Consider the following 23,280-nt stretch of genomic DNA (forward strand, 5'->3'; position numbering starts at 1 on the left):
ATGAGACACGAGGAGTATTTTAGAGGACTAAGATACTCTTTACTAACAAAACTGCTTAAGCAACGGTCGACACAAATTCAAATTTGTGGGCAGACATAATAATAATATTGTTAGCATCCAGCCAATACAAGTAGCTCATACAACCAAATAGACGTTTCGATAGCGAGAATCCATAAAAACACGAAATAAATACGCCTTCACCGCATATAGATGACACAGAAGCTAAAAAGAAATGTTAGGGAAATCCTCTGATTGATAAAACAGACAGACAGACAGATGAGCTTTATCTAAAGCCTCCAGCAGAAATACTACAGTCCTTCATCAAACATTCATTCATTCAGCAACCATACTACAATCCAATACACAATTCATACTCGCGGCGATATGTGATCCCTCCCTCCCTTTAGCATCATCATTTTCTTCTTGTTTCATTCAGTCGCGCTTCCTGTCCCTGCTGTCCCTGTCTCTATCCCTCCTTGTGGAGGGCGACCTCGAGCGGTCCCTTGACGACCTGCTGGAACGGCGTGGAGAACGGCTCCTCCGCGGTTCCACTCGGGAGCGCCCGCCTGCATGCATGCACACAAATCCGGACGGATTAGATGCATGTAACCAAAAACTGCCCTCCCCTAAGAGTAATATCCTGCTGCAGGCTAATGTAGAGTGTATGTATATGTATGTACATAAAACACGGTAAGACAGCCGCAAATTAAAATATTATATATGCATCAACGTCCGTTCATACTTACTAAAGATGATTGGCGCAGTGCTCGAGTGAAACAAGGGTGATGAATGGATCTAGAATGAATGATGCAAGTGGACATTATAAAAAAAAGATCCACGGCACGACCAATCATGCTAGCTAGTGGCCACAGGTAAACTAAACCAGATAGATGCTAGCAAGGAATCTGTCTGAGCAAAGCCATGTCAAGTACAAGAAGAGATCAGCAACCTACACAAAATATATATCACCAACAGGACGGGACGGAAAGCATCTATCTTATCAGACCACATGCCAAGTACAGAATACAAAAATTCAATAACATATCTTCTTATCTGATTGCTAGACACATTCTTCATACTAAAACCTGTGACAACTGGTAAAGTGCTCTAGTGAACCAAGAGCAACGATACTACAGTAAACTAATCTCCAGTTAATCATATAATAATAAGCTTCTCTAAACTATAGGAATCTGAGCACAGCCACGGCAAGTAAAAAAATTAAAAAAATCATGCTACAAGACAGATCAGACAACCGCAGTACAAATCATCTAACCAGATTGCTACACACCGCAATCTTGGCATCCCGTCCTTCCCAGGAGACTAACTAATCTCCAGTCCGTGTAAAACAAGACAGCCATACAATGTTCATACTATAAAACCTCTGGTCTGGTGACAGGAAAAAAGTGTTCCAGTGAACCATGAGGAACAACAATGCTGTGAATTAATCTAACATGACACCACTGGAGAATTAACAATACACAGCCCATCGTGTTGGCTAAAGTCAACCGTGGGATAATAAGCTACTCCAAATGCTGCCTAGGAATCTAATCAAAGCAAAGGCAAGTACAAGAAACTCGTGCTATAATAATCCAGACAAGAAAAAATATCAATAACAGGAAGCAAAGCATCTATTTCAAATGCAACCGCGGGAGTCTCCATGCATACCTCTCGGACCACAGTATTCTCCAGGGGTAGGGGTCCTCTCACGAGTTCTCTTTGCCTGCAATTCACAAGGTCATTAGCGAATAGGAATTCAAATGCATGGATCATAATCATTCTGCATTGATAAATAATTTTACTCGAGGCAATGAACAAAATGTGCATCAAATTGGTCCTGACGGAAGGCGCGCTGAAGACATCCAACACCAGCTACACTTACCACCGTAGCTCCAAGAATGTAGTACCACGTACCACAGTAGCTACACGAAACACGAGGAGGTCTACGGTGGTGACGCATAGCAGTGCAGCGTTGAGAGCCACGCTCTCACTCCAAGAACACCAGAATGACTTCTGGTGCTCGGTCTGTCGGAGGTGACGCGTAGCAGTGCAGCCTTGAGAGCCGCGCTCTAACTCCAGGATCACCAGAATGGTTTGAGGTGCCCTGTCGGTCGGTGGTGACGCGTAGCAGTGCAGCCTTGAGAGCCGCGCTCTCACTCCAGGATCACCAGAATGGTTTGAGGTGCCCTGTCGGTCGGTGGTGACGCGTAGCAGTGCAGCCTTGAGAGCCGCGCTCTCACTCCAGGATCACCAGAATGACTTGAGGTGCCCTGTCGGTCGGTGGCGACGCGTAGCAGTGCAGCATTTGAGAGCCATGCTCTCACTCCAAGATCACCAGCATGACTCGAGGTGCTTGGTCCGTCGGTGGTGACGCGTAGCAGTGCAGCGTTGAGAGCCGTGCTCTCACTCCAAGATCACCAGCATGACTCGAGGTGCTTGGTCCGTCGGTGGTGGCGCGTAGCAGTGCAGCGTTGAGAGCCACGCTCTCACTCCAAGATCGCCAGGATGACTTGAGGTGCTCGGTCGGTCGGTGGTGGCGCGTAGCAGTGCAGCCTTGAGAGCGGCGCTCTCACTCCAAGATCGCCAGAATGAGGTGCTCGATCGGTCGGCGTTGACGCGTAGCAGTGCACCGTTCCGAGCCATGCTCTCACTCGAAGTCGGTGCAGACAGCGTAGTAGGCGCTGATCATGAGGGTGATGGCGATGATCACGAGCGTGATGGCGATGCTCGTGAGGGTGATGGAGATTCGAGAGGCAACAGATTGTAAGGTTGAAGAAGAGGTTGTACAAACCAACAGGTGGGTGCAGCCAGCATTTAGTTCAATAATTCTACACAGAACACTGACTAGAATTAATGCTAGCCCAGCAGTGTGGAAGCTGTATGGTCGTGGAAATCAGCACAAAAAAAGAAAGAAGCAAAGGAGCACAGAAACAAGATGTACTTTTTCATTTCCTGCACTGAAAATGTTAACGACACCCCAATATATATACATATATATAGCATAGCCAATGCACCACAGCAATGAGCCCAGATAAATCAGTGTTTATAGGAATTACTCCTACTCTGGCTGATTTTCAGGGACACTGGCTAGTTGAAACAAGATGTTAGATACAGAACTGGTCAGGGTTTTGATATGCACTACAAAACAAAATGTCCAAGGTATACTGTGTGGAAGACATAAGAAAGGTCTGCAATGGCCTCATTATGGTACTGAAATCAATAGTTAGTAACTTGTAAACTATGTCCTCATTAAGGATGTGTGGCTTATTTCCAGATAAAGTTGACCAGAAATTTGGCAGTAGAAAAGCTAAAATGTAAGTCAGGATCTCCATGGGACTCATATTTTACTACTTGTACCTGGTAACAAGAAGTACCTTACTGCTCAAAAGGATATGGGTGTTTCTAAGAATCAATTTACTCTGGCAGATTTTTCAGGGACACTTGACCGAGTACATAACCACATCGGTCAAGGTTTTGATATGTATAAAAGCTGTTAGAGATCGAGATATATTTTGTTGAAGACTAGAAAGCGACCGACATAAAAGGAAGGTCAGTAATGGTCTCATTCTGGTGTTGAACTATTGACTTCTTAACTTGTAAACTACGTCCTAGGATGTGTGGCTTATTCCCAGATAAAGTTGGCCCAGAAATTTGGGGGTAGGAGAGCTAAAGTGTAAGACATGATCGTTACATATATGCTATGACTGCCTGGTAACAAGAAGTAGCTTAAACGCATATGCAAATGAAAGGAAGAAGAAGAAGAAGATGGTTGTGTAACACAAGTTAGCATCAAGGTTGTTACACGCAGACAAGTTTGTTATACCTTTGCCACACTGATGAGGCGGCCTTCAAGGACAGTACGGTGCAGGTACTTGATGCAGCGCCTTGCATCCTCAACATTCTCCATGGTGACGAACGCAAAGCCACGTGATTCTTTCGTACGAGGATCTATAACGACACGGCAGTCTTTAACCTGCAGTTTTGCCACATGGTGCATTAGTTAGTGGCATAAGATTCACGCAATAAACAAGCAGTCCCATCCCAGATAAAAGGAGAAGCATCTTCGCAGATGGCATCAGGCATGAAGGAAGAAAGCAGAGCGCAGAGAGAGTAAGGGTACCTTGCCCTCTTTACTGAAGAACTTCTCGAGGTCAGTCTCTTGCGTCCGTGTGGACAGTCCAGTGACATAGAGGTTGTTGCCAGGATTCCTCACATCGTCTTTATCTCTGCTCCTGAAACATACATACATACATACATACATACATATTATTAGGAGAAGAGAACCGACCGATGTCAATATCGGTATCTTTGTGATGATGTACATCATTAAGTAACTATTGTTTTTGACCAGCTATGTACATACTGTATGTAACACATCATCAGAAGCAAGCAGCATTATCCACCATCACAAGCAAAATGAAGAAATAAACATGAAACCGACTTGGACTTGCCTGGAGCGGCTCCTGTTCCTGGACCTGGACCTTGACCTGGACCTGCCACGCCTCTTTGGCGGAGGGGACCTCGAGACGCTGCGTCTTGTACTAGTAGGTGGTGGCGACCTCGAGATGGTGCGCACCCCCTTGGGAGGAAAAGGGGGGGGAGGGGGCAGGGGAGGCGACTTGGAAGCGGCGCGCCTCCTGGGTGGGGGTGACTTGGAACCGCTGTCCCTGTCGGCGGGGGGAGTGATGGAGCGCGCGGTGTACCTGAAAACAACATTTTTGTTACACTGTGGACAAGAATAGATGACGAAACTGATAAGAGATAAATTGGAGCATGTTTCTGTTAGGGGAGATGTGATGGTCTCTCTGCTGTTAGGGTAGGGGAGGGGAGGGGAGAAATGAAATGAAGTGAAGTGGACTGACCTTACTTGGTTGGAGTGCGACATGTCGCGGTCTCGTGGCTGAACCTGACATGAATGAATCAATCAAACAGCAAGAAGAAGAAGAAGAAGAAGAAGAAGAGCGTAAGCAGTGAGAAGAGAAGAGAGCAGAGGCAGATGTACAGCAAGCAGGACAAGACAAGATGAGCGAGCAAATCTTATCTTAGGTAGATTACATCTTAGTTAGATAGGTAATAAATATAATAAAAGCAGCAGCAGCAGCAGCATATTATGAATGAAATCTTAGGTTGTTTCAGATCTAGCTAATATCGATCAATCAATGCACCACAGCAATGAGCCCAGATAAATCAGTGTTTATAGGGGAGAGAGGGAGGCAACCAACCATTATAAATCAATCAATCAATCAATCAATCATACACTAGTTAGTTCCAGATCTAGCTAGTATCGATCGAAATAATAATAATAAATCTAATAACAAGAATCGGTTGGAAGTGGATCCAACGAGGGGAGGGGAGGGGATCCAACGAGGCGGCGAGGAGCCTTGAGCTTCTTACCAGGCGGCGGAGGCGGCGATCTCGATCTGCCTCTGCCTGCAGGCGTCGGTCGGTCGGTCGGTCGGATCTCGCTCGCTGGCTGGATCTCGTTGGCCGGCGGCGGGGAGAGAAGAGAAGAGGAGAGGAGAGGAGGCGACGGCTGCGGGGATGGGGATGGGGATGGGAGGGCGGAACCCTAGCTAGCTTTGGATGGGGATGGGGATGGATGGGAGGATTAGGAAGGATTAGGAAGGAAGGAAGGATTAGGTAGGTAGGAAGGAAGGGAGGAGGGGAAAGGGGGAGAATGAATGAATGAATGAATCCAGGGCAGGGGGCGTTTCCTTACCAAATGCAAGTCTTAAAAGCATCTCCCTTTCCACGAAAAACAACCGGCCTGCATTTCTTATGTCCATCCCAAATATAAGCCGTCCATCCCAAATATAAGCCGGATATGAGAGCCCGTCCGCCACATCTGACCTGACCCATACTGACCCATTCGATCCCACATATATTTCTTTTCATTGAATGGGCCCACTAGGCACCCCCTTGACCTACCTCGGCCTCTATAAATATTACTCTAAAATCCCAAAAAAAAAACTAGGGGAGTCGCCGCCGCAAGTTACAGAACCACGTGATCCAATCTAGAGGCATTTTCTGGCACTCTGCCATCACGGAGGGCTTCTTCATCATCCTTGTTGCCCCTCCGATTACGCGTGACTAGTTTACCACAGACCTACGAGTCCGTAGTTAGTAGCCAGATGGCTTCTTCTCTCGTTTTTATCTTCAATACAATATTCTCCTCCATGTTCTTGGAGATCTATTCGATATAACTCTTTTTTGCGGTTTAGGGTTTGTTCGGATCCGATGAATTATGAGTTTATGATCAGTTCTATCCATGAATATTATTCAAGTCTTTGCTCAACTTTTTTATGCATGATTGTTATAGCCTCGTATTTCTTCTCCGACTTATTGGTTTGATTTGGCCAACTAGATTGATTTATCTTGTCATGGGAAGAGGTGCTTTGTGATGTGTTCCATCTTGCGGTGCTCAATCTCAGTGACAGAAAGAGACATGACACGCGCGTATCGTTGCTATTAAGGGTAACAAGATGGGGTTTGTTCATACGTGAGTTTACCTCGTCTACATCATGTCATCATACTTGTTGCATTACTCCGTTTTCCATCAACTTAACACACTAGATGCATGCTGGATAGCGGTCGATGTATGGACTAATAGTAGTAGATGCAGGCAGGAGTCGGTCTAGTAATCTTGGACCTGATGCCTATATACATGATCATTGCGTTGGATATCGTCATGATTATTCGCTTTTCTATCAATTGCCCAACAGTAATTTGTTTACCCACCGTATGCTATTTTCTTGAGAGAAGCCTCTAGTGAAAACTATGGCCCCCGTGTCTATTTCCTATCATATATCTTGCTGCAATTTTTCTTTATTTATTTTATTTTGTATTTTTGTTAGATATATTTATCAAAACCTATACAATTTAATTTATCTCAATACCGTTGAGGGATTGACAACCCCTCTTACGCGTTGGGTTTCAAGTTTTTGTTGTTTGTGCGCAGGTGTTGTTTATATAGTGTTGCTTGGTTCTCCTACTGGATTGATAACTGAGGAAAATACTTCCCTCTATTGTGTTGCATTATCCTCTCATCTTCGGAAAAATACCAACGCAGATTACAAGCATCATCTAGCCATACCTTGTAATTGTGTATCACATTTGGCTTCTACTGTAAGACATATTATCAATGAATCAATCTTCATGATGTGTTCTTCAATGATTTCTTCGTGTGATCCGATTTCCATGTGTGAGTAGTTCGGTAAGGTCATGGGTTGAGGCACATCCCTGTAATCCAATGTATTTGTTGGAGGGGTCGGTGGAAGTACTTTGACTCAACGTCTCATATGTGTAACATAAAATTGCTTCGTGGTTGTCTCTTGTCTCGTTCATGTTCTTCGCCCCTATAGGTACCCAAGATCATGGAGAACGAGCCATGGAGAGGCTAAGAGTAGGGAGACCGTGATGTGTTATTCTGAACACAAGTGACAGAAAGGTTTAGTACGGTAAAACAGATCCTATCTCTATCTCTGGGGATACAAGAGGTGTAGTCATTAAACGCCCAATGCTTTTGTCCGATTTTTATCTTAATTACCTAAGCAACCATGCGTGACGGGTAGGGCCTTCGGTTGGACAACTAACTCTTGATGCATGACACATGTCGGTCAAGATGTAGTTTGGACACATACCCCACTTCGATACATAGCAAGCACAGCTCTATGGATGACTTCTAGGATACAAATTAAGATCATAATGGTCCCGCCGCAAACATATGGTTGTAAGCATAAGTCCTCATACACATGCCTACTTTTATTATAAGTGTTTCTAGTGTCAAGTTGATTCCGATCCGGTCAAAAGCTGGAATTTAATTCTCTTGCAAAAGCTTGTTAGAAACCCCTGACTTAAAGGGCACCGCCCTCTCATGGGTTCGATACCTCGGGGTTACCTCCGGGAAAAAGGCGAGAATTCTTTTTGCTCCTTTATTGGATCACTAAACGGACTAATCAAACCTTTTTCTAGTGCCGTTGTTGTGGAGGATTTGTGTGCTTAGTCTTTGTGTTAGAGTTTGTATTTTAGTAATTAGTTTAATTTTTTGTTGCAAGTGTTGTCAGTAAAATACCCCAAAAATATTACCATGGCTCGTAATCTTGGCAGCTTTGCTACTCCTAGCAATAGTTTCATGCATGAACCAATTTCACAACCTGATGTTCCTGCCATTGAGTATGAGATAAAACCAAAACTAGTCTATATGGTTCAATAGGACCAATTTGGAGGCTCTGCTTCTGAGGATGTCAGTATTCATTTGTTGTCTAACATGACACGCATAAAGGATTATGATCCTGACGTTTTGAAGTTGCATCTTTTTCCTTTCTCTTTGAGAGGAAAAGCAAAATATGGCTTCTAGATTTTCCTAGAGGTAATATAACCTCATGGACTGATTGTTGTAGTAACTTTTTATCTAATTTTTTTCAATCTGCAAAGGTTATGCAACTTCATTCACAGATAACAAATTTTAAGCAAGAAGATCATGAGCTACCAGCGCTTGTGTGGGATCGCATGAAAAAGGCTATAAGGAATTGTCATAATCATGGAATGGAAGAATGGTTACTCCCTTCATATGTTTTATAATGTCTTAAATCCTATGTCAAAACCATGCTTTGATACATTGCATACAACACTCTTAGTCCATATCATACACATGTACATCAACAGAAAGCAAAGATGTTTCCTTTGATGGTTTTGTTTCTACATTTTCCTTGCGGAGGAGAAGGAAGGAAAGATGAATCATGTGTTAGATTGTAACTAGCTAGAGTTTTGAGGGAAGACGGTGTGAATGAACTTGAGGAAGCGCTCTGAGTAGAATTGTGGTTTAACAGAAGATATTGACAAGGGGTTGTACTTATACTTGATGGACTTATATGCATGCTCAATCTTATTCTTCATGTTATACTTTTGGAGAATATCAATGATCCCTATGTAGAGTACCACATCATATACTTGGCAGAGCGATTTGCTGCCATCTTCTTCTTGTTTCTCTGCTCTTGCGGGCATGTTCACCCCTAGTTGGATTGGCAGCCTATCCAATTTGAGAGAAAAAATTAATCATCTATTGAACTCACAAATAACATTAGAACTAGAACATGAGAATTGACTAACATAAATTAATGAATGACCTTGCTGTGCATGGAATCAGAAGATCCACTTCCTCAAAACAAGCAGACGACAAACCCAGTGGGCTTCCCCATATGTGAGGGCTAACAACGATTTCACCCTTTTGGTCGCTACCTCTTTGCACCAAAACCAACCCTTCACGATAGTTACAAGATGCTTTTTCCTCCATGGAACCTACATTAATCACCACCTCCAACATTAGCAACAATTAACCAACACATTGCTATTGTAAATGACATGTTATTGACTCAATACTTCGAGGATTTACATAAAAGTAATATATATGCCCGACGAAAATATGCATGCATAGTGCTTACCACCTTCTGTAAGAATGGCCAGTTTGTCTGGCACAAGACTTTCATGGCATGATGCTCCTCTTTTTAGGCTTTGACGAGCACGATAATGCAGACCAAGAAGCAAGCTGTAATCCATTATACCCTGATTCCTAAGAAACTCGCTGTCGGTCCCAATCTGCCTACATAGAACAAGAATTAAACATGGTTGTTAACTCAAAACTAGTCATGGCAATACATTTTTGTCATTCGTAGTGAATGCTTACTTAAGCAAAGCATCCCTCCAAGTAGGCTCGAGATGAAATGAATAGTTCAGATCTAAGTCTTTAAATGTCGTGTTCACGTCAATTTCAATTTTTTCATTTGAGCGGCCCAAAGATGAACCTTTCAAATCCTAAACCCTAAACCCTAAACCCTAAACCCTAAACCCTAAACCCTAAACCCTAAACCCTAAACCCTAAACCCTAAACCCTAAACCCTAAACCCGTAGTTAGTAGCTAGATGGCTTCTTCTCTCGTTTTTATCTTCAATACAATATTCTCCTCCATGTTCTTGGAGATCTATTCGATATAACTCTTTTTTGCGGTTTAGGGTTTGTTCGGATCCGATGAATTATGAGTTTATGATCAGTTCTATCCATGAATATTATTCAAGTCTTTGCTCAACTTTTTTATGCATGATTGTTATAGCCTCGTATTTCTTCTCCGACTTATTGGTTTGATTTGGCCAACTAGATTGATTTATCTTGTCATGGGAAGAGGTGCTTTGTGATGTGTTCCATCTTGCGGTGCTCAATCTCAGTGACAGAAAGAGACATGACACGCGCGTATCGTTGCTATTAAGGGTAACAAGATGGGGTTTGTTCATACGTGAGTTTACCTCGTCTACATCATGTCATCATACTTGTTGCATTACTCCGTTTTCCATCAACTTAACACACTAGATGCATGCTGGATAGCGGTCGATGTATGGACTAATAGTAGTAGATGCAGGCAGGAGTCGGTCTAGTAATCTTGGACCTGATGCCTATATACATGATCATTGCGTTGGATATCGTCATGATTATTCGCTTTTCTATCAATTGCCCAACAGTAATTTGTTTACCCACCGTATGCTATTTTCTTGAGAGAAGCCTCTAGTGAAAACTATGGCCCCCGTGTCTATTTCCTATCATATATCTTGCTGCAATTTTTCTTTATTTATTTTATTTTGTATTTTTGTTAGATATATTTATCAAAACCTATACAATTTAATTTATCTCAATACCGTTGAGGGATTGACAACCCCTCTTACGCGTTGGGTTTCAAGTTTTTGTTGTTTGTGCGCAGGTGTTGTTTATATAGTGTTGCTTGGTTCTCCTACTGGATTGATAACTGAGGAAAATACTTCCCTCTATTGTGTTGCATTATCCTCTCATCTTCGGAAAAATACCAACGCAGATTACAAGCATCATCTAGCCATACCTTGTAATTGTGTATCACATTTGGCTTCTACTGTAAGACATATTATCAATGAATCAATCTTCATGATGTGTTCTTCAATGATTTCTTCGTGTGATCCGATTTCCATGTGTGAGTAGTTCGGTAAGGTCATGGGTTGAGGCACATCCCTGTAATCCAATGTATTTGTTGGAGGGGTCGGTGGAAGTACTTTGACTCAACGTCTCATATGTGTAACATAAAATTGCTTCGTGGTTGTCTCTTGTCTCGTTCATGTTCTTCGCCCCTATAGGTACCCAAGATCATGGAGAACGAGCCATGGAGAGGCTAAGAGTAGGGAGACCGTGATGTGTTATTCTGAACACAAGTGACAGAAAGGTTTAGTACGGTAAAACAGATCCTATCTCTATCTCTGGGGATACAAGAGGTGTAGTCATTAAACGCCCAATGCTTTTGTCCGATTTTTATCTTAATTACCTAAGCAACCATGCGTGACGGGTAGGGCCTTCGGTTGGACAACTAACTCTTGATGCATGACACATGTCGGTCAAGATGTAGTTTGGACACATACCCCACTTCGATACATAGCAAGCACAGCTCTATGGATGACTTCTAGGATACAAATTAAGATCATAATGGTCCCGCCGCAAACATATGGTTGTAAGCATAAGTCCTCATACACATGCCTACTTTTATTATAAGTGTTTCTAGTGTCAAGTTGATTCCGATCCGGTCAAAAGCTGGAATTTAATTCTCTTGCAAAAGCTTGTTAGAAACCCCTGACTTAAAGGGCACCGCCCTCTCATGGGTTCGATACCTCGGGGTTACCTCCGGGAAAAAGGCGAGAATTCTTTTTGCTCCTTTATTGGATCACTAAACGGACTAATCAAACCTTTTTCTAGTGCCGTTGTTGTGGAGGATTTGTGTGCTTAGTCTTTGTGTTAGAGTTTGTATTTTAGTAATTAGTTTAATTTTTTGTTGCAAGTGTTGTCAGTAAAATACCCCAAAAATATTACCATGGCTCGTAATCTTGGCAGCTTTGCTACTCCTAGCAATAGTTTCATGCATGAACCAATTTCACAACCTGATGTTCCTGCCATTGAGTATGAGATAAAACCAAAACTAGTCTATATGGTTCAATAGGACCAATTTGGAGGCTCTGCTTCTGAGGATGTCAGTATTCATTTGTTGTCTAACATGACACGCATAAAGGATTATGATCCTGACGTTTTGAAGTTGCATCTTTTTCCTTTCTCTTTGAGAGGAAAAGCAAAATATGGCTTCTAGATTTTCCTAGAGGTAATATAACCTCATGGACTGATTGTTGTAGTAACTTTTTATCTAATTTTTTTCAATCTGCAAAGGTTATGCAACTTCATTCACAGATAACAAATTTTAAGCAAGAAGATCATGAGCTACCAGCGCTTGTGTGGGATCGCATGAAAAAGGCTATAAGGAATTGTCATAATCATGGAATGGAAGAATGGTTACTCCCTTCATATGTTTTATAATGTCTTAAATCCTATGTCAAAACCATGCTTTGATACATTGCATACAACACTCTTAGTCCATATCATACACATGTACATCAACAGAAAGCAAAGATGTTTCCTTTGATGGTTTTGTTTCTACATTTTCCTTGCGGAGGAGAAGGAAGGAAAGATGAATCATGTGTTAGATTGTAACTAGCTAGAGTTTTGAGGGAAGACGGTGTGAATGAACTTGAGGAAGCGCTCTGAGTAGAATTGTGGTTTAACAGAAGATATTGACAAGGGGTTGTACTTATACTTGATGGACTTATATGCATGCTCAATCTTCTTCTTCATGTTATACTTTTGGAGAATATCAATGATCCCTATGTAGAGTACCACATCATATACTTGGCAGAGCGATTTGCTGCCATCTTCTTCTTGTTTCTCTGCTCTTGCGGGCATGTTCACCCCTAGTTGGATTGGCAGCCTATCCAATTTGAGAGAAAAAATTAATCATCTATTGAACTCACAAATAACATTAGAACTAGAACATGAGAATTGACTAACATAAATTAATGAATGACCTTGCTGTGCATGGAATCAGAAGATCCACTTCCTCAAAACAAGCAGACGACAAACCCAGTGGGCTTCCCCATATGTGAGGGCTAACAACGATTTCACCCTTTTGGTCGCTACCTCTTTGCACCAAAACCAACCCTTCACGATAGTTACAAGATGCTTTTTCCTCCATGGAACCTACATTAATCACCACCTCCAACATTAGCAACAATTAACCAACACATTGCTATTGTAAATGACATGTTATTGACTCAATACTTCGAGGATTTACATAAAAGTAATATATATGCCCGACGAAAATATGCATGCATAGTGCTTACCACCTTCTGTAAGAATGGCCAGTTTGTCTGGCACAAGACTTTCATGGCATGATGCTCCTCTTTTTAGGCTTTGACGAGCACGATAATGCAGACCAAGAAGCAAGCTGTAATCCATTATACCCTGATTCCTAAGAAACTCGCTGTCGGTCCCAATCTGCCTACATAGAACAAGAATTAAACATGGTTGTTAACTCAAAACTAGTCATGGCAATACATTTTTGTCATTCGTAGTGAATGCTTACTTAAGCAAAGCATCCCTCCAAGTAGGCTCGAGATGAAATGAATAGTTCAGATCTAAGTCTTTAAATGTCGTGTTCACGTCAATTTCAATTTTTTCATTTGAGCGGCCCAAAGATGAACCTTTCAAATCCTAAACCCTAAACCCTAAACCCTAAACCCTAAACCCTAAACCCTAAACCCTAAACCCTAAACCCTAAACCCGTAGTTAGTAGCTAGATGGCTTCTTCTCTCGTTTTTATCTTCAATACAATATTCTCCTCCATGTTCTTGGAGATCTATTCGATATAACTCTTTTTTGCGGTTTAGGGTTTGTTCGGATCCGATGAATTATGAGTTTATGATCAGTTCTATCCATGAATATTATTCAAGTCTTTGCTCAACTTTTTTATGCATGATTGTTATAGCCTCGTATTTCTTCTCCGACTTATTGGTTTGATTTGGCCAACTAGATTGATTTATCTTGTCATGGGAAGAGGTGCTTTGTGATGTGTTCCATCTTGCGGTGCTCAATCTCAGTGACAGAAAGAGACATGACACGCGCGTATCGTTGCTATTAAGGGTAACAAGATGGGGTTTGTTCATACGTGAGTTTACCTCGTCTACATCATGTCATCATACTTGTTGCATTACTCCGTTTTCCATCAACTTAACACACTAGATGCATGCTGGATAGCGGTCGATGTATGGACTAATAGTAGTAGATGCAGGCAGGAGTCGGTCTAGTAATCTTGGACCTGATGCCTATATACATGATCATTGCGTTGGATATCGTCATGATTATTCGCTTTTCTATCAATTGCCCAACAGTAATTTGTTTACCCACCGTATGCTATTTTCTTGAGAGAAGCCTCTAGTGAAAACTATGGCCCCCGTGTCTATTTCCTATCATATATCTTGCTGCAATTTTTCTTTATTTATTTTATTTTGTATTTTTGTTAGATATATTTATCAAAACCTATACAATTTAATTTATCTCAATACCGTTGAGGGATTGACAACCCCTCTTACGCGTTGGGTTTCAAGTTTTTGTTGTTTGTGCGCAGGTGTTGTTTATATAGTGTTGCTTGGTTCTCCTACTGGATTGATAACTGAGGAAAATACTTCCCTCTATTGTGTTGCATTATCCTCTCATCTTCGGAAAAATACCAACGCAGATTACAAGCATCATCTAGCCATACCTTGTAATTGTGTATCACATTTGGCTTCTACTGTAAGACATATTATCAATGAATCAATCTTCATGATGTGTTCTTCAATGATTTCTTCGTGTGATCCGATTTCCATGTGTGAGTAGTTCGGTAAGGTCATGGGTTGAGGCACATCCCTGTAATCCAATGTATTTGTTGGAGGGGTCGGTGGAAGTACTTTGACTCAACGTCTCATATGTGTAACATAAAATTGCTTCGTGGTTGTCTCTTGTCTCGTTCATGTTCTTCGCCCCTATAGGTACCCAAGATCATGGAGAACGAGCCATGGAGAGGCTAAGAGTAGGGAGACCGTGATGTGTTATTCTGAACACAAGTGACAGAAAGGTTTAGTACGGTAAAACAGATCCTATCTCTATCTCTGGGGATACAAGAGGTGTAGTCATTAAACGCCCAATGCTTTTGTCCGATTTTTATCTTAATTACCTAAGCAACCATGCGTGACGGGTAGGGCCTTCGGTTGGACAACTAACTCTTGATGCATGACACATGTCGGTCAAGATGTAGTTTGGACACATACCCCACTTCGATACATAGCAAGCACAGCTCTATGGATGACTTCTAGGATACAAATTAAGATCATAATGGTCCCGCCGCAAACATATGGTTGTAAGCATAAGTCCTCATACACATGCCTACTTTTATTATAAGTGTTTCTAGTGTCAAGTTGATTCCGATCCGGTCAAAAGCTGGAATTTAATTCTCTTGCAAAAGCTTGTTAGAAACCCCTGACTTAAAGGGCACCGCCCTCTCATGGGTTCGATACCTCGGGGTTACCTCCGGGAAAAAGGCGAGAATTCTTTTTGCTCCTTTATTGGATCACTAAACGGACTAATCAAACCTTTTTCTAGTGCCGTTGTTGTGGAGGATTTGTGTGCTTAGTCTTTGTGTTAGAGTTTGTATTTTAGTAATTAGTTTAATTTTTTGTTGCAAGTGTTGTCAGTAAAATACCCCAAAAATATTACCATGGCTCGTAATCTTGGCAGCTTTGCTACTCCTAGCAATAGTTTCATGCATGAACCAATTTCACAACCTGATGTTCCTGCCATTGAGTATGAGATAAAACCAAAACTAGACTATATGGTTCAATAGGACCAATTTGGAGGCTCTGCTTCTGAGGATGTCAGTATTCATTTGTTGTCTAACATGACACGCATAAAGGATTATGATCCTGACGTTTTGAAGTTGCATCTTTTTCCTTTCTCTTTGAGAGGAAAAGCAAAATATGGCTTCTAGATTTTCCTAGAGGTAATATAACCTCATGGACTGATTGTTGTAGTAACTTTTTATCTAATTTTTTTCAATCTGCAAAGGTTATGCAACTTCATTCACAGATAACAAATTTTAAGCAAGAAGATCATGAGCTACCAGCGCTTGTGTGGGATCGCATGAAAAAGGCTATAAGGAATTGTCATAATCATGGAATGGAAGAATGGTTACTCCCTTCATATGTTTTATAATGTCTTAAATCCTATGTCAAAACCATGCTTTGATACATTGCATACAACACTCTTAGTCCATATCATACACATGTACATCAACAGAAAGCAAAGATGTTTCCTTTGATGGTTTTGTTTCTACATTTTCCTTGCGGAGGAGAAGGAAGGAAAGATGAATCATGTGTTAGATTGTAACTAGCTAGAGTTTTGAGGGAAGACGGTGTGAATGAACTTGAGGAAGCGCTCTGAGTAGAATTGTGGTTTAACAGAAGATATTGACAAGGGGTTGTACTTATACTTGATGGACTTATATGCATGCTCAATCTTATTCTTCATGTTATACTTTTGGAGAATATCAATGATCCCTATGTAGAGTACCACATCATATACTTGGCAGAGCGATTTGCTGCCATCTTCTTCTTGTTTCTCTGCTCTTGCGGGCATGTTCACCCCTAGTTGGATTGGCAGCCTATCCAATTTGAGAGAAAAAATTAATCATCTATTGAACTCACAAATAACATTAGAACTAGAACATGAGAATTGACTAACATAAATTAATGAATGACCTTGCTGTGCATGGAATCAGAAGATCCACTTCCTCAAAACAAGCAGACGACAAACCCAGTGGGCTTCCCCATATGTGAGGGCTAACAACGATTTCACCCTTTTGGTCGCTACCTCTTTGCACCAAAACCAACCCTTCACGATAGTTACAAGATGCTTTTTCCTCCATGGAACCTACATTAATCACCACCTCCAACATTAGCAACAATTAACCAACACATTGCTATTGTAAATGACATGTTATTGACTCAATACTTCGAGGATTTACATAAAAGTAATATATATGCCCGACGAAAATATGCATGCATAGTGCTTACCACCTTCTGTAAGAATGGCCAGTTTGTCTGGCACAAGACTTTCATGGCATGATGCTCCTCTTTTTAGGCTTTGACGAGCACGATAATGCAGACCAAGAAGCAAGCTGTAATCCATTATACCCTGATTCCTAAGAAACTCGCTGTCGGTCCCAATCTGCCTACATAGAACAAGAATTAAACATGGTTGTTAACTCAAAACTAGTCATGGCAATACATTTTTGTCATTCGTAGTGAATGCTTACTTAAGCAAAGCATCCCTCCAAGTAGGCTCGAGATGAAATGAATAGTTCAGATCTAAGTCTTTAAATGTCGTGTTCACGTCAATTTCAATTTTTTCATTTGAGCGGCCCAAAGATGAACCTTTCAAATCCTAAACCCTAAACCCTAAACCCTAAACCCTAAACCCTAAACCCTAAACCCTAAACCCTAAACCCTAAACCCTAAACCCTAAACCCTAAACCCGTAGTTAGTAGCTAGATGGCTTCTTCTCTCGTTTTTATCTTCAATACAATATTCTCCTCCATGTTCTTGGAGATCTATTCGATATAACTCTTTTTTGCGGTTTAGGGTTTGTTCGGATCCGATGAATTATGAGTTTATGATCAGTTCTATCCATGAATATTATTCAAGTCTTTGCTCAACTTTTTTATGCATGATTGTTATAGCCTCGTATTTCTTCTCCGACTTATTGGTTTGATTTGGCCAACTAGATTGATTTATCTTGTCATGGGAAGAGGTGCTTTGTGATGTGTTCCATCTTGCGGTGCTCAATCTCAGTGACAGAAAGAGACATGACACGCGCGTATCGTTGCTATTAAGGGTAACAAGATGGGGTTTGTTCATACGTGAGTTTACCTCGTCTACATCATGTCATCATACTTGTTGCATTACTCCGTTTTCCATCAACTTAACACACTAGATGCATGCTGGATAGCGGTCGATGTATGGACTAATAGTAGTAGATGCAGGCAGGAGTCGGTCTAGTAATCTTGGACCTGATGCCTATATACATGATCATTGCGTTGGATATCGTCATGATTATTCGCTTTTCTATCAATTGCCCAACAGTAATTTGTTTACCCACCGTATGCTATTTTCTTGAGAGAAGCCTCTAGTGAAAACTATGGCCCCCGTGTCTATTTCCTATCATATATCTTGCTGCAATTTTTCTTTATTTATTTTATTTTGTATTTTTGTTAGATATATTTATCAAAACCTATACAATTTAATTTATCTCAATACCGTTGAGGGATTGACAACCCCTCTTACGCGTTGGGTTTCAAGTTTTTGTTGTTTGTGCGCAGGTGTTGTTTATATAGTGTTGCTTGGTTCTCCTACTGGATTGATAACTGAGGAAAATACTTCCCTCTATTGTGTTGCATTATCCTCTCATCTTCGGAAAAATACCAACGCAGATTACAAGCATCATCTAGCCATACCTTGTAATTGTGTATCACATTTGGCTTCTACTGTAAGACATATTATCAATGAATCAATCTTCATGATGTGTTCTTCAATGATTTCTTCGTGTGATCCGATTTCCATGTGTGAGTAGTTCGGTAAGGTCATGGGTTGAGGCACATCCCTGTAATCCAATGTATTTGTTGGAGGGGTCGGTGGAAGTACTTTGACTCAACGTCTCATATGTGTAACATAAAATTGCTTCGTGGTTGTCTCTTGTCTCGTTCATGTTCTTCGCCCCTATAGGTACCCAAGATCATGGAGAACGAGCCATGGAGAGGCTAAGAGTAGGGAGACCGTGATGTGTTATTCTGAACACAAGTGACAGAAAGGTTTAGTACGGTAAAACAGATCCTATCTCTATCTCTGGGGATACAAGAGGTGTAGTCATTAAACGCCCAATGCTTTTGTCCGATTTTTATCTTAATTACCTAAGCAACCATGCGTGACGGGTAGGGCCTTCGGTTGGACAACTAACTCTTGATGCATGACACATGTCGGTCAAGATGTAGTTTGGACACATACCCCACTTCGATACATAGCAAGCACAGCTCTATGGATGACTTCTAGGATACAAATTAAGATCATAATGGTCCCGCCGCAAACATATGGTTGTAAGCATAAGTCCTCATACACATGCCTACTTTTATTATAAGTGTTTCTAGTGTCAAGTTGATTCCGATCCGGTCAAAAGCTGGAATTTAATTCTCTTGCAAAAGCTTGTTAGAAACCCCTGACTTAAAGGGCACCGCCCTCTCATGGGTTCGATACCTCGGGGTTACCTCCGGGAAAAAGGCGAGAATTCTTTTTGCTCCTTTATTGGATCACTAAACGGACTAATCAAACCTTTTTCTAGTGCCGTTGTTGTGGAGGATTTGTGTGCTTAGTCTTTGTGTTAGAGTTTGTATTTTAGTAATTAGTTTAATTTTTTGTTGCAAGTGTTGTCAGTAAAATACCCCAAAAATATTACCATGGCTCGTAATCTTGGCAGCTTTGCTACTCCTAGCAATAGTTTCATGCATGAACCAATTTCACAACCTGATGTTCCTGCCATTGAGTATGAGATAAAACCAAAACTAGTCTATATGGTTCAATAGGACCAATTTGGAGGCTCTGCTTCTGAGGATGTCAGTATTCATTTGTTGTCTAACATGACACGCATAAAGGATTATGATCCTGACGTTTTGAAGTTGCATCTTTTTCCTTTCTCTTTGAGAGGAAAAGCAAAATATGGCTTCTAGATTTTCCTAGAGGTAATATAACCTCATGGACTGATTGTTGTAGTAACTTTTTATCTAATTTTTTTCAATCTGCAAAGGTTATGCAACTTCATTCACAGATAACAAATTTTAAGCAAGAAGATCATGAGCTACCAGCGCTTGTGTGGGATCGCATGAAAAAGGCTATAAGGAATTGTCATAATCATGGAATGGAAGAATGGTTACTCCCTTCATATGTTTTATAATGTCTTAAATCCTATGTCAAAACCATGCTTTGATACATTGCATACAACACTCTTAGTCCATATCATACACATGTACATCAACAGAAAGCAAAGATGTTTCCTTTGATGGTTTTGTTTCTACATTTTCCTTGCGGAGGAGAAGGAAGGAAAGATGAATCATGTGTTAGATTGTAACTAGCTAGAGTTTTGAGGGAAGACGGTGTGAATGAACTTGAGGAAGCGCTCTGAGTAGAATTGTGGTTTAACAGAAGATATTGACAAGGGGTTGTACTTATACTTGATGGACTTATATGCATGCTCAATCTTCTTCTTCATGTTATACTTTTGGAGAATATCAATGATCCCTATGTAGAGTACCACATCATATACTTGGCAGAGCGATTTGCTGCCATCTTCTTCTTGTTTCTCTGCTCTTGCGGGCATGTTCACCCCTAGTTGGATTGGCAGCCTATCCAATTTGAGAGAAAAAATTAATCATCTATTGAACTCACAAATAACATTAGAACTAGAACATGAGAATTGACTAACATAAATTAATGAATGACCTTGCTGTGCATGGAATCAGAAGATCCACTTCCTCAAAACAAGCAGACGACAAACCCAGTGGGCTTCCCCATATGTGAGGGCTAACAACGATTTCACCCTTTTGGTCGCTACCTCTTTGCACCAAAACCAACCCTTCACGATAGTTACAAGATGCTTTTTCCTCCATGGAACCTACATTAATCACCACCTCCAACATTAGCAACAATTAACCAACACATTGCTATTGTAAATGACATGTTATTGACTCAATACTTCGAGGATTTACATAAAAGTAATATATATGCCCGACGAAAATATGCATGCATAGTGCTTACCACCTTCTGTAAGAATGGCCAGTTTGTCTGGCACAAGACTTTCATGGCATGATGCTCCTCTTTTTAGGCTTTGACGAGCACGATAATGCAGACCAAGAAGCAAGCTGTAATCCATTATACCCTGATTCCTAAGAAACTCGCTGTCGGTCCCAATCTGCCTACATAGAACAAGAATTAAACATGGTTGTTAACTCAAAACTAGTCATGGCAATACATTTTTGTCATTCGTAGTGAATGCTTACTTAAGCAAAGCATCCCTCCAAGTAGGCTCGAGATGAAATGAATAGTTCAGATCTAAGTCTTTAAATGTCGTGTTCACGTCAATTTCAATTTTTTCATTTGAGCGGCCCAAAGATGAACCTTTCAAATCAAATCTTCGATGGACTCTAAGTTCTGTGTAGAACATGTTTCCCATCACTACAAACAGGAACTGCAAATACAAACAATCAAAACAAATGGTTCAACATTAGTCATTATTTCAAACAAAAATAACATCAATTATCTAATATGACATCTAACTAATAACAGCAAACTTGGCACGGATTTCCGACAAAATTAATCATTGAATAAAGCAGTAGATGCTGCACAGTGCACACGCACATGCTCTCTCTCTCTCCCGGCCTTAGTGAAATTCACAAAAATATGAAGATCGACGTGACCGCTCCCTTCTTTCTTCTCTTAATGTCATCGGATCTCTCTGTTAGATTCTTACCCAACCTACATGTCAGACAAAGAGTAGTGTCTTTCTACCATGCATACAATATACTTGCTTGTCCTCATATAAGTGTCTCAATTTTGTATTAACTTTAATCCAAAGTTGTACTCAAATCAAAACAATGATTTTGGAATGAAGGGAGTGCTAGCGTGTATGGACCTACCGTCCATAAAGAGATGGACTTTTGTACATGTGGATCTTGTCGATATACAACCAAAATTATGATACCCTTTTCATTTACTGATATAATAAGAAAAAAGCACAAATAAGGTAAACAATACCTTGTGTAACCAAAACAAAACAAACGTGAAACACATAGCATGAATTTCTAGGTAACTTTTGGTGGACCCGCGCAAAAAAAAAACTTTTGATGGTGGACCGTACACATTATCAGTGATGGAGCTACATCACCAAATCTGAGCAGGCAGGACAAAGCAAAGCCCACCATTTTTATCCTCACACCCCAGTCTGGGTGCTCCTATTCGGCGCTTCTGGTGCCAGGAAGCTCCCTGGTGCTCACACACCAATGCTGGTGGGCCGGCCCATGTATATCCGAGTGCTCGATCGCATTTTATACCCCCTGGTTCGCTCGATTGCAGTTGAATTTCTTTTTTTGTCTAAAAAAAGTTGAATTTCTTTTTTTAGAAAAAATAAAAAGTTCATCTAATTGAAAATTTTACAAATAAAATAATAATAAGATTTGACAAAATTCTTCGATTTTGAAAAAAAGTTCATCTAATTGAAAAATAGTTCGTCGAATTTACAATGAAATCATCAGATTTGGAAAAAAGTTCATCAAAAATTGAGAAGGAGTTCAACGAATTTGAAAATGTTTCATCTAATTGAAAACATTGATTTTGTAAAAAAGTTCACGATTTTTTAAAGAAGTGTGCATTTAAGAAACAAAAAAAGGACAAGAAAAAAAAGAAAAAGAAGAAGCCAAATTGAAGACTGAAAAAAAAGGAAAAAACGAATTAAATGTGCGCTAGCGGGTGAGTGTCCTGGTGGTTGCTGCCCTTCCCTTCTAATGATGAGGTCGCCAGTTTTATCGTGGTCCCTAGCCATCACTTTTTTTAGGAAGTTTAAACGGTAAAAGAAGGCAAATGGACCGGCCTAGTGCGAAGCGAGGGTGTGCGCCCATTGCAGTTTATACAGTTACGGGCGCCTGAAGCGCGGAATAGGAAATGCCCCTTAGTACTACTCTCAATTCCAACTGTATTTGCTATGGGCTGAATGGGCCATGACCTGCTTTTGCTAGCGGTCCGCAAAGTCATTGGATTTCGCACGAGGGCACGCAAAGATTCAAGTTTTTGTTTAAGCTAAGGTTTAGTTGTTCGCTCGTACCAAGTTTAAACATTTGAAACTTAAGAAAGTTTTTTTTTAACATGGAACACTCGTATTTCTTAAAGCTCGTCAACGTGTACGCATATTGAATCTTATTTGAAAGTCCTTGTAACAAAAAACACAAATATGCAAATAATAATAATAATTTAAACTTTTGATTCAAAATAATCATTAAATTGAATATCAAAAGCCAAAGGAAAAGAAAAAGGTGGATGCCTCCTCCACAAAGTGCCTTCTTTTTGCTAGCGCTTGCCACTGCCCTACATATCATCATCATGTATGGTAGAAAAACCACTCTCATAACACATGCCGACACGCATCTATGTAGATCACTGCATGAAAAGATATAGTACTCCACTGTGCGGTACACGAACCTATGTACTATATCTGACTGTCTATGCTAGGCTAGTCTTGTTCTCCATCCGTTTTTATTTAGTATGCATATTA

General features: G+C 40.8%; 2 protein-coding genes, 2 long non-coding RNA genes and 1 pseudogene across 7 annotated transcripts; all 5 read right to left on the reverse strand.

The window, feature by feature from the left end:
- Positions 1-223: 223 nt before the first annotated feature.
- On the reverse strand, positions 224-5,722 carry LOC125524337 (uncharacterized). Of its 2 annotated transcripts, none has more exons than XM_048689404.2 (7): positions 5,392-5,722; positions 4,860-4,897; positions 4,449-4,700; positions 4,118-4,229; positions 3,821-3,970; positions 1,666-1,720; positions 224-566 (listed from the first exon to the last, which is right to left on the reverse strand). In XM_048689404.2, exons 2-7 carry the CDS (start codon positions 4,880-4,882, stop codon positions 433-435), a joined length of 726 nt encoding a protein of 241 aa, XP_048545361.1. In that variant the 5' UTR covers positions 4,883-4,897; positions 5,392-5,722; the 3' UTR covers positions 224-432. The 2 variants fall into 2 exon arrangements, with proteins under 2 accessions (XP_048545361.1, XP_048545360.1); XM_048689403.2 differs by having other exon boundaries at positions 4,860-4,903.
- Positions 5,723-8,889: 3,167 nt separating this feature from the next.
- On the reverse strand, positions 8,890-9,806 carry LOC147962904 (uncharacterized). 2 transcript variants are annotated; one of them, XR_015612244.1, is made up of 4 exons: positions 9,680-9,806; positions 9,441-9,595; positions 9,123-9,294; positions 8,890-9,025 (listed from the first exon to the last, which is right to left on the reverse strand). It is a non-coding gene; the product is annotated as an uncharacterized LOC147962904 (long non-coding RNA). The 2 variants fall into 2 exon arrangements; XR_015612243.1 differs by having other exon boundaries at positions 9,438-9,595.
- Positions 9,807-12,330: 2,524 nt separating this feature from the next.
- LOC125524676 (phosphatidylinositol 4-phosphate 5-kinase 9-like) lies at positions 12,331-13,726 on the reverse strand (annotated as a pseudogene).
- A 2,714-nt stretch (positions 13,727-16,440) lies between these two features.
- LOC147962905 (uncharacterized) lies at positions 16,441-17,352 on the reverse strand. Of its 2 annotated transcripts, none has more exons than XR_015612252.1 (4): positions 17,231-17,352; positions 16,992-17,146; positions 16,674-16,845; positions 16,441-16,576 (listed from the first exon to the last, which is right to left on the reverse strand). It is a non-coding gene; the product is annotated as an uncharacterized LOC147962905 (long non-coding RNA). The 2 variants fall into 2 exon arrangements; XR_015612251.1 differs by having other exon boundaries at positions 16,989-17,146.
- Positions 17,353-19,881: 2,529 nt separating this feature from the next.
- Positions 19,882-21,226, reverse strand: LOC147962906 (phosphatidylinositol 4-phosphate 5-kinase 9-like). The gene is made up of 4 exons (XM_087537441.1): positions 21,017-21,226; positions 20,775-20,932; positions 20,460-20,631; positions 19,882-20,362 (listed from the first exon to the last, which is right to left on the reverse strand). The coding sequence occupies exons 1-4, from the start codon at positions 21,187-21,189 to the stop codon at positions 20,089-20,091; spliced, it is 777 nt and encodes a 258-aa protein (XP_087393567.1). The 5' UTR covers positions 21,190-21,226; the 3' UTR covers positions 19,882-20,088.
- Positions 21,227-23,280: the final 2,054 nt, after the last annotated feature.

Source organism: Triticum urartu, chromosome 7A (assembly GCF_056163025.1).
Source record: "Triticum urartu cultivar PI428250 chromosome 7A, HENAU_Tu73, whole genome shotgun sequence".
NCBI lineage: Eukaryota > Viridiplantae > Streptophyta > Magnoliopsida > Poales > Poaceae > Triticum > Triticum urartu.